Source organism: Diabrotica undecimpunctata, chromosome 2, assembly GCF_040954645.1.
Source record: "Diabrotica undecimpunctata isolate CICGRU chromosome 2, icDiaUnde3, whole genome shotgun sequence".
In the NCBI taxonomy this organism is placed as follows: domain Eukaryota; kingdom Metazoa; phylum Arthropoda; class Insecta; order Coleoptera; family Chrysomelidae; genus Diabrotica; species Diabrotica undecimpunctata.
The window spans coordinates 119,323,904-119,335,896 of record NC_092804.1 but is presented as its reverse complement, the minus strand read 5'-3'; the positions used below and the strand labels follow the sequence as shown (position 1 = coordinate 119,335,896).

Here is an 11,993-nt window from a genome sequence, read left to right as displayed (position 1 = left end):
ATAAAAATTCTTAATTACAAAATGAAACGCATTGATCAGAGAATGATAATGGAATAATTAAAATATAAAATTGAAAAATCAAGTTTATTGTCCCTTGGTTTGCAATTGCTGAGCTTGCTATTCCTTGGAGTTCAACGAACAATAATGTTAATAGTCTGGGAGCTAATGGTTACATTTCTATATATATATATATATATATATATATATATATATATATTTATATTATGTATATGTATATAATATATATTTATATATATATATATATAAATATATATATATATATATATATATATATATATATATATATACATATATATATATATATATATATATATATATATATATATATATATATATATATATATATATATATATAGAGGAAAAACTTTGCCACAATAAAAATACAACTTAAAATTTCAATCTAATATATTTTTCCACAATATTAATATTTACTAAATTTTCCTGCAAATAATGTTAATCCACGACTTCTTAAGTAAAATAGGAATGGATGATCTGCGTTAAACTCCTCCGGTATTTCCCCATTCGACCAAGTAATAAATTGAGCTGAAATAAACGGGCGATTATTCATAATACTACTTTTAATTTTTTAGTAATTAAATTTTAAGTTTTTTAAACAATTTAATGTGTTTAAAAACAACTGTTGCATTGAAAAATCGTAAATTCTATATACGAAGAACTAAGAGTTACGGGGTGGTGGATATGTTTCTATACTACAGAGTACAGAGTAAATTTTATATTCTACACTAATAAGGATTTCTTATTTTCAGTTTTATATGGCTCAGCTAATTTTGGTATTTACTAAGAAGTATGCGTTAAAAGCATAGCAATCATATGTGGATGAAGATGTTTGTTTGTTATAGTAAAATAGATTGTTTTTGCTTTTGTTATTTCGGTCTATGCTAGAGATCTTGGCATGTTCTTACTTGTGTAACGATAGAAATATACTTAAGTATTAACAACCGTTTAAATGGGAAAGAATTTTGTTTGAAACATCTTAAATATTTAAATTAAAATCGTTATTTGTTTTTTAGTAAAACACCAGATAGGGGAGACTGGTGTACCTTGAGCATGGTGTACCTTGCGCTACAGTCAATATTTGACTAGTGCAGCTATGCTACGTGCGTACTGCGTCTTACCGTGTTATATGGCCCTTAATTTTATTGTTTTTGTAAAAAGATGTAACGATTTTAAATTATAGTTAAGTGTGGGTCGATTGTGCAAAACAGTATCAATATTTATGAGTAACAAATTGAGTAGTAGTCTGTCTCTTGGTAAGTGAAAAGAGCAAAATATCTTTATTAGTTAGTGACAGGTTTGGTCTGGGTGTGCACCTATTTTTGTTTAATTTTGCATAGGGTAATTCTAGGAGAGATGGAGTACAAAATTTAGAACTTCGTTATAATCTTTATGTGAAAAGATACAAAATCGTGTAAACTATCAAGTTAAAGAGCATTCAGCTGACTACCTTTTAATAATAAAATAAAGATGTTATTTCTAAAAAAAAAAAAAATTTATTAAATGAACAAAATCTATTGTAAGATAAAAGCCATCTCTCCTCTACTATATAGGAGAGATGACTCGCCACCTAAGGTGAGATGGCATGCTCATATTTATTAATAAAAAAATAATATTTTAGAATATTCAAATCTACATATTAATTTTTAGTTTTACATATTCTTCTTCCACACACATCACAAAAGTTTACGTATTCTGTACAACCCTTATGCACCCAACGGGTACAATTGACGCACTGAATCCAATCTTCGCGCTTAGTGGTCTTTTCATAATCTTCGCCGCAGCTAACACATGTTGTTTCTTCTTCATTGCCGCTGGAAGAATCGTTATAAATAATAGATTCGTCCCCATGGTCTTCGTCAGAGGAAGAAGCTTTATATTTCGTATTGTTTATAGCGCGTGTTTTCGTAATTTTACGTTTCGACACTGTAGTAGTTTTCTTCTTTTTACGATAAGTTCCAAGTGTTTTTTATCAATATTGGCGGTAATGGTAATATAGTAGCAACTTGCTTAGTTCTCTTTTTAACAGAATCAACACTAGTTAATGTAGGTGCAGGAGAAATAATATCTACTAACTTTCCCGGAGTCTCTTCCTCTGAATTTTCCTTTTCGGTAATAACTGTTTCTGCAGGCGGATGAGTAATATCTCTGAAACACTTTAATTTGTTTATGGCAGCTGAAGGATTGGGAATGTGCTCCGGAACTCTTTCGGAATTTGCTTGTTATTTGTTATTAGTACTGCTCGTACCCAAATAAGCATATTCTGGAATTACGGATGGACCAAATGGGACAATACCAGTAGCTTTAAATGACGAAACAGCATTTTAAACTGTTGCTGATTTTTCCCAAGCTGTGGCAAAGAGTCGACCAATTTGAAGTCTGCCTATTCTTCGTACTAGATTTTCTGATAAATATAAATTATATGACTGGTAATAGAAAGCTTTCAGCGATTTACCAAATACCCTATCAAGACGCTGTAAAAACTGCGTAGTGTAGCTTGGAAGGCAAAACGGAATAACATCATTTTCGGAAGCGTATTTTAATGTTTCTACACTACTGCAATGGGAAGAGTGGCCATTCAAAAGTAGTAACACCATTCCTATCGGTTTTCTTGAGATAAATTGTTCTTTAATCCATCGCAGAAAAAGTTCCTTGGTAACATACGCTGATTTTTCACCTATAAATACTGTTGCACCAGGTGGCATACCTTCTTCAAATTCTGCTTTTTGTTTTTGCCTTTAAAAATGCACACCGGTGATATAAAGAACCCCTCAGCGTTACATCATGCAATTACTGTGATCGTTTCTCCTTTTTCAGCCGATGTTACTGAAGCAACATTTTTTAAACCCTTAATTGCTATAACATGTTCCGGCATGTTATTAAGCTGCAACCCTGTCTCGTCAATATTGTATATTGAACCAGGTTTATTTATTAATAAATGTTCACTTAAGATATTTTCAAGTAGAGTGAAATAAGCAGAAACATCAGTTTTATTCATTCCTAAAGCTCTGGCGGCAGATATACCTTTAAATTTTCTTACTGACAATTGCTTATTTCTTCGTAGAAATGATTACAACCAAGTATAACCAGCATTCTAGCATGTCTGCATACAGAGAAGTATGCAGACATGCTAGATTCTGAGCTGTTACGTCCTGAACCAAAAGTAAAGAACTATGAAAAATTTGTAGATGTACTCAAAAATGTGTCTAGAAAAGCTATCCCCAGAGGATGTAGACAACAATATATTCCCGGGATGTCCAGCGAATCCAAAGAACTAATGAGTTACATACGAAACATACGAAACATACGAAACCCTCTATTCCACTGACCCTTTTAGCCAAGAAAGCTAAGTCAAGCTTAGCTAAGTCAAGCCAGATAGGGAAAGTGGATTGAGACCCTGGAAAAATGGACATGACACATAGTTACAAAATAGTATGGAACCTTGTAAAAAAACTTAGCGGTGATCCAAAAGAACATAAACCACCTTGCAAGGTTACAGCAAACCAAGTCGCTGTTCAACTCCTTATAAATGAAAGAACTACGAACCGATATAAGAGTCCAAACACTAGAAGAATATTGGATTAGGAGACAAACCACCTAGGTACTCCTTTTACACTAAAAGAACTCCACGACGGTATGAACAGGTTAAAAAACGGGAAAGCTGCAGGTGTGGATAATATATGCAGTGAACAAATAAAGCATCTAGGCCAAGGAGCAAAAAACTGGATCTTGCCATTTTATAACACGTGCTGCAAAACCTGCGAAATTCCAAAATCATAAAGAAAATCTAAAGTAATAGCCTTGTTAAAACCAGGAAAGGACCCAGAAAACCCCAGTAGCTACAGACCTATCTCGCTGTTGTGTTACTTTTTTAAACTAAACTCGTACTCGCCAGAATAGAAAAAAATGTCGACAAGCACCTCATCCCACAACAAGGAGGATTCAGACCCGGCAAATCTTGCACCAGTCAAGTCCTCGCACTAAGAGAACACATTGAAGAGGGCTTTGAAGAAAAACTTATAACAGGGGCTGCTTTCGTAGATTTTACAGCAGCCTATGATACAGTAAGGCACAAAACATTGCTCCACAAATTATACGACACTCTCAATGACCACCATCTGGGTAAGGTCGTATATTCATTACTGCAAAAGAGACGTTTTTTCATTCGATTCGAATGATACTTGGTCGATTTCAAGCAGTTGAAGCATGGTTGACCAACAATGCAAGGAAACATTCGATGTATACTCAGTTGCTAAAGCTCCTGGAATAGCTTACCCTTAAGCATATATGCCCAGCAATATTACTCATGGATTTAGTAAATCTAAAATCTACCCCTTTAACAAATTTGTGTTTTAAAATGACGATTGATTAGCTTCCTATGTTACTGATCGCTCGATAACCTCTCCTTTTCCAGCTTCAGTCGACACCTAGACACCACATCAGAAGTAGGGACGTTAAGTGCCACTCCTGCAATGCGGTTACAAACAAGGCAGCCGTTTGTTACTGTTACAGGACCTTTATGTAAAGAGTCTTCCCACTCCACATGTTCTTTTTTGTTTTAGTTGCGGGAACTTTAAGGGACAAAATTCATTCAGTTCCTGTTATTGCATAAGGTGCAACATGTAATACAACTAGTTTTACTCACGAAAGTAAAGAACCAGAATTTCTGTCGACTCACAAAGAAAAAAATGTGTTAAAATATGTATAACCCTGGAACAAGTTCAGCTTTACCTTAGGACATAGTTAAAAAAAAGAAAAGCTGGTGGAAGAAAACCGGGTGAAACCATGATAGCTACAGACACTCCAAAAAAAATGCTATTAAAGTAGAAAAAGAAAAAGCACGAGCAAGAAAGACAGCGAGAGAGAAAAAGGTGAAAACCAGAAGAAATATAACAAAGAATTTAACAGACGCTCTCTTAAAATCATCAAGCCCATATGTACAAAAGCCAAAGTCTAGAGAAAAGAAGGAACGATGGCAAGCAAAACAACTTCAATTTATTGACTCGTCTTTTGATACAGAAGACGATGTATTATCGTCGTTATATTGATATCGATATAAGTATTATTTCTTCTAGTGACAGTAAAGCTAGTACAAATGACTGCGTTTACTGCAGCAATTCGAAGGTTTATAACAACAGTAGGGAAAAATGGTGCAGGTGAGTGCATCTCTTATGGTCGACAGAATCCTTATCTATGTGCCGGAATTGAGGAAAGTGCTTGGAAAACATATGATTGTGACTTTTGACCTGTTTAATTGTTTAAGCGAACTCTGTTACAAAAAACAAAATATTCTTTAAAACTGTTATTTTACTTTTGTTATCTTTTTCTAAACATTATCACTATTATTTCTAACATTAAACATTATCACTATTATCGCTATTATTTCTAACATTAAATTGGACTACATTTTGACAAATATCGAACCACATCTTTATAAATCAAATGTTTTCGAGGGCACTTCAGTGACCATAAAGTATTTTTACTTAGTGTAAATTTGCAAGCCAATAAAGTATCGAAAAAAGATAAAAAAAACCCATCAGTTACCATCAGAGCGATAGGGATATGTCAGATGAAAATATGTTAATGTTTAAAGCAGGGATTTCTTCTACAGTTTTTGATGAAGTTTATTCACAATTGAATGCTGAATATGCCACAAATTCATTTGTTAGCATTTTAGATTACAATCTAAATTTATATTGTCCAATAAAAACACGGTATAAAGCACACAAAACAAATAAGGCTACATGGGTAACAAATGAGGTAATACACACTAGTGAAAATTTAAAAAATCTACACTGGATAGCAAAAAACAAAAAATATAGGGAGCCTCGAGTCTCAAGATACCTATAAATAGGCAAAGAAAGAATATAATTCTCCATTAATAAATACTAAAAAAAAAACTTTCATAGTGACTTAATTAATCAATTTTACAATATACCAAAAATAATTTGGAATTTAGTAAACAGTGAAACTGGTAGGCAAAAGAACAGGTCTGATATTATTCTACATTATGATAACAAAATTATTACCAAGTCTTGTGACATTGCTAATTCGTTTGCCCCATATTTTGCTACAATTACAGATTGCAATCTTCAAACTCATTTTGGCACTTTGCCTTCTTCATGTACTACCTCAAAAATGTGTAAAAAACATTTTTATTACCCGTAACTCCAATTGAAATAAAAATACGATCAACTAAAAAATAAGCCTACTACTGGTATTGATAACATATCTGTAAAAATAATAAAACTGATAAGTGATCATATATCGATTTCTTTAACCCATTTAGTTAATCTCTTAATAACAACCAGCCAATTTCCATCCATATTTAAAATGGCAAAAGTTATTCCAATCTTCAAAAAGAATGACCCTCATGATATTTCAAATATAGACCAGTATCTGTCCTTAGCATAAGTTCCAAAGTAATAGAGAAGGTTGTATACAACAGAATGTAAAATTTTATAGAAAAATACAATTTATTAACTCCAAACCAACACGGCTTTAGATCAAAAAAGTCGACACTCACAACTGCATGTAGCTTGTTTGAGCGTATTTATGATGAATTAGATAGTAGAAACCACGTGGCAGGACTATTTTTTGATCTATCACGAGCTTTTGACTGCTTAGACATAACTTTTATTCGCAATAAATTATAAAACGTTAGTTTTAGAGGGATATTTCTAGAATGTGTAATAAATTTCTTAAGTGACAGGAAGAGTGTTGTTAAGATGAAAGAATCAAGCTCAGAACCATACACGACAAATAAAGGAGTACCACAGGGATCCGTGCTGGGACTATTATTATTCCTAAGTTTTATTAACGTACCAGATCACATAAGGGCACTTATAATATCAATGTTTGCTGATGATACCTCGTTAATAGTCTGAAGACTGTTGTTGACTGCTTTATACGCTGGTGTAATACCAACAGACTAATATTAAACATTGACAAGACGGAAATTATTTATTTTCATTCATACAACTCATCTACCTATGACTATATCTTAACCATCCATGATAGAAACAACAATATGTTATCTTCCACTCACTCTACAAAGGTTTTGGGTGTGTTCATTGATTGTAATCTCAAATGGTCAGAGCAAGTAAATTCAGTGCACATGAAATTGAATAAAGCTTTTTATGCTATATCTAGAATTAAAAACACCCTAGCCATCTCGAATTTAATGAACGTTTATTATATCCTTGCTTACAGCCACATGTGCTATAATGTAATTTTGGGGGGGAACTCAGTAGATAGTAACAAAGTGTTCATTATCAAAAAAAAAAATAATCCATAAAATGTTTAATTTGGATTATCAACAGTCTGGTAAAAGAATTTTTATTAACCACCAAATTTTAACTTTCTACTGCCGCTATATCTATAAATGTTTACTTTATGTAAAAGAGAAAATCAATACATTTCCAGTAAATTCAGACAATCACTATTACAATACAAGAAGTGCTGAATCTTTACGAGTTCCTAAACACAGAACATCCAAATTTCAAAATTGCTTCAGATATATGGGACTGACCTTATACAATCATTTGCCAAAAACTTTGAAAGAAATACTACTTTTCTCTAAATTAAAAAAAAATGTTAAAGATTTACTCTTAAGAAAAGCATATTATTCTATAAATGAATATCTTGAGGACAAACTGCAGCAGCTTCATATTTTACTTGTAAAAATGTTATTTTATATATTTTATGTTTTGTCAGCTACTTATTTTTATTGGCCCGGCATAATCTATCCCTGTGTTAGTAAAGGGATGACTCGGGTTCACTCTGTCTTTCGGTAGATCTCCCATTAATTGTTGTGCTGCTTGGCTTTTATACCTCCTGCACCTTAAACATTTTGCTAGATGATCTTTCACGGTTCTTCTGCCGTTGATTATTCAGTATTTCCTTTTTATGTACTGTAGTGTTTGTTGTAATCCGCTATGTAGATTTCTTGCGTGACTATCTGTTATAAGTAACTTTGTTAATGCACTATCCTTTGGCAAAATTATCGGATGTTTTTCTCCGTACTTTAGATTCGTGTGTCTCAGTCTTCCGGTGACTCTTAGAATTCCTTGTCTATCCAGGAATGGTACCAATGACGCTAATTTATTTTTCTTGTCTAATTGCTGTTTCTTCTCCAGCTTATTTATTTCTTGTTTGAAGTAGGCGTGCTGTGTGTGCTTTATCACCTTTAATAGCGTTTCCTCTAATTCTTGGACTGTAAGCTGACTTTGTCCATTGTCTTTCTTTTTTCTGCATTTGTCTGCAAATCTCCTACAATATGAAAGTACTCTTCTCATTCTTTCTAAATTTGAGATTCTCTCGCATATGTCCTCCTTTATCGTTGTCATGTGCACCGTTATTTTCGTTTTGACTTCCTCCTCATTTGTCTCTGGTATTTCTTCTGATTCATGCGTTAAAGTTTTGTTACTAGTCAGCCAAGTTGGTCCCTTTCACCATAGCTCTGCTTCTAATAATTCTGATGCGGTACTTCCACGTGAGAGGATGTCCGCTGGATTTTCCTTTGTATCTACCTTATGCCAATTTTTCGGTCCTATAACGCCTCTTATTTCCTCTACTCTGTTGGCGACGAACATTTTCCACCTTTTTGATGATCCCCTTATCCAAGCCAGGGTTATCGTTGAGTCCGACCATGCATATACCTCAATGTTTTCCCTGTTCAATGCTTGTAGGGTTTTCTTCATTAAATTTGCTAGTAGTACCGCGGCACACAGCTCGAGCCTCGGTAACGTCGTTTTCCCTTTCAATGGTGCGACTTTCGATTTTGCTATCATTAGATTCGTTTTAATTTCTGGGCCTAATACCCTTGAGTAGATTACCGCTCCATATCCTTTCATAGACGCATCTGCAAATCCATGTAGTTCTACTTTGTTTATCTTGCTTAAGTTGTTTCACCTGGGCAATGTTATTTTCTCCAGATTTACTAATTGCGCCTGGTATGTATTCCACCTGCTTTGTTGGTTGCTAGTTAATTCTTTATCCCAACTGGTCTTTTGCTCCCATAATTTCTGTATGAACATTTTCGCCTGAATTACTACAGGTGCTATCCATCCCAGTGGGTCGTATAGTTTTGCTACTTCTGACAGTACGTGTCTTTTCGTTATTTTCTTTGCCGTCGTTATCCCTATTTTGAATGTGATTATATCCTCTTTAGGTGACCAGTGTATTCCTAACGTTTTCCGTACTTCTTCTTGTTTGAATGCCTTGGAGTCTACGTTCCTCATATCCTCCGGTACGTTCTCCATTATTTTTTCTTCGTTGCTCAACCATTTTCTAAGAATGAAACCTCCTTTTCTGAACAGTTGTATTAATTCCTTTTGGGCTGTTTCTGCTTCCTGCACTGTCTCAGCTCCTCCTAGTATATCGTCTACATACATGTTTTCTTTTACAATTTTCGATGCCAACGGGTACCTCGCTCCTTCGTCTTCTTGTAATTGTTGTATTGTTCTTAACGCTAAAAAGGGTGCTGCGGCCGTGCCGTATGTCACCGTCGTTAAGTTATACTCTTGTATGTGGTCCTTTGTGTCCTTTCTCCACAAAATTTTTTGATATTTTTGGTCTTCCTCTGCCATTCTGATTTGTCTAAACATTTTTTCCAGATCCGCTGAGTATGCTACCTTATTGGATCTCCATCGTAATAGTATATTTGTCAAATCTTGTTGTAATTTCGGCCCTGTGTGCATAATATCATTCAGGCTTACTGTCGATGAGCTTTTGCTTGATGCATCAAACACGGCTCTTATTTTCGTTGTAGTACTGTCCTCTTTTCTCACTGGATGATGAGGTAAGTAGTACCCATCTCCCTGGTTTTCTGCTATTACCATATGACCTTGGTTTTTATAATCTTCCATGAATTGTCTGTAATTCGCTTCTAACTGTTTGTCTTTTGCAAACTTCCTTTCTAGTTGCATCAATCTGGCGAATGCTTGCTGTTTAGATTCTCCTAACTTTGCGACGTCTTCCCTAAACGGAATTTTTACTTCGTATCTCCCTTCTTCATTCCTTTTTACAGTCTGTCGATACAGTTCTTCACATTCTTGTTCTTCCACTGAGAAACTTGTGTCCTGATTTACTTCTTCTAATTCCCAGAAGTTCTTTATTTGTACGTCCATTTCTTGTCTTGATATCATACAGCATACTTCTGCTTTTATATTCTCCCTTTCTCGTGCTATTCCCGAAACTATCCATCCTAGTTTGGTGTTTTGTCTCAGGAGTCCATTACTTATTCTGTGCATCCCTTCTGTCAATATGTAACTGTATTCTTTTACTCCTAGTAGTAAGTCTATCTTCCCTACCTTGTAATATCTTGGATCTGCCAGTATTGCATTTTTCTCGTTATAGTCCGGTAGAATTATATCCTGTTCCGGTAAATTCCTTGTTATCTTCGGTAGTACTAGTGCTTCTATTTCCATCTCGAAGTCACTTTCGTAATGAGTTTCGATTATGAGTTTCATACTCCAGTTGGCTGTTTTTTCTCCTGACGAGCCTATCCCGGATATGGTCGCCTGTATGGGCTTCCTTGTTGTTCCTAGCGTCGTCGCAGCTTGTTCAGTTATAAATGCGCATTGTGACCCTTGGTCGATTAGTGCTTTCATTATGTGTGAATCTCCTTTCGCATCTCTTATGCGTACCACAGCTGTCGCTAGTAATGCTTTACCTTCCTTATGGCTTGCACAGTTTACTGAATTCAGCCCACTTTGTTGGTCGTTGCTATTCCTAGGCCCATTGGTATCTTGTGTATTTTCTTGCCTTCCGTTATTTTGTTCTCTGGCGTTGTATGGATTATTATTTCCTCCTCTGTACCTATCAGCTTGGTACCCGTTTCTTCTATTGTTTGAATCTCTTCCATTTCTTTCTTGTGTTTGTTCTCCTTTCGTTCCATTGGAGTTTCTTTTGTTGCTTGTGTTTCCTTTTTCATAATGCAACATATGGTGGTGGTCTCCGCCACAGTGTCTGCACCTATATTGTGAATAACATTGTTTTTCTTTTTTATGTGCTAGGCAGTTTGTACACAATCCTTTTTCTTTTATCATCCTGTTCCGGTCTCTTACATTGAGTTCCTGAAATTCTCTGCAGTTCGGTACTCCGTGATCTCCGTTGCATATCACGCAATGTGTTCTTGGTTTCCTAAGAGATCCTCCTTGCTTCTCTTGTCTTTTTTCTGACTCCAGCAGTTCCAGTGTCTGAAATCTTCGCTGTAAGAATGTTTGTGTCGATTTGTACGTCGGTGTCTCTCTACTGTCTCCAATGTGGTTTTCGTACAGCCTCCTAGTTTCATTGTCCCATTTCGTTATGATAATTCGGGCTATCAATGGGCTCCACGCTTCCGTGTCTGTTCCTAACCCTCCTATGGCTTCCAGACTTTCGTGGAAGGTGTCATGTAGTGATTTCAATGCTCTAGCAGAAGATTCCTTTACTTCCTGCGCTAGTAGCATCCTGTCTATTAATTTAAACAATATCATCCTTGGGTTCTCATACCTATATTTTAGCATGTTCCAGGCCACTTCGTAGTTGGCCTCGGATATGTTTAAGTGTTGTATCATTCTGTTGGCTTCCCCTCTTACTTGAGTTTTTAGGTACTGCATTTTTTCTGCGTTTGATAACTGGTCGTTTTCATGTATTACTTTAGTAAACAGATCGTGGAAAGTTCTCCACGTTTCATATCTGCCTTCATACACAGGGATTTTTACCTGCGGCAATGTCACACCGTCCCTCCTCTGTGTGCTTTCTGGCCGTTGCATTCCTGGCCTTATTTTCTTTAAAACTTCCCTGACTTTTCTCTTTAGATGATTTATTCTCTCTACTTCTCCATTATCTGTAGCGTCTAGTTCCTCATTTACTGCTGCTTCAATCATTAGTGTATTCACCTTTTCCATGTATTCTCTTAACTCTGACTGCAATTCTTCACCCTCCTGCAAGTCTTGTTCATTTTCTGGCCG

General features: G+C 35.2%; 1 protein-coding gene across 1 annotated transcript in view; it reads right to left on the bottom strand.

Annotated features, from left to right (window-relative positions):
• Positions 1–408: 408 nt before the first annotated feature.
• Positions 409–11,993, bottom strand: part of LOC140434821 (antichymotrypsin-2-like) — a 30,115-nt gene continuing 18,530 nt past the window's right edge. The window contains exon 4 of the mRNA XM_072523382.1: positions 409–564. Within this exon, the coding sequence (XP_072379483.1) occupies positions 443–564 (122 nt within the window). The 3' untranslated portion in view covers positions 409–442. The remainder of the gene's footprint in view (positions 565–11,993) is intronic.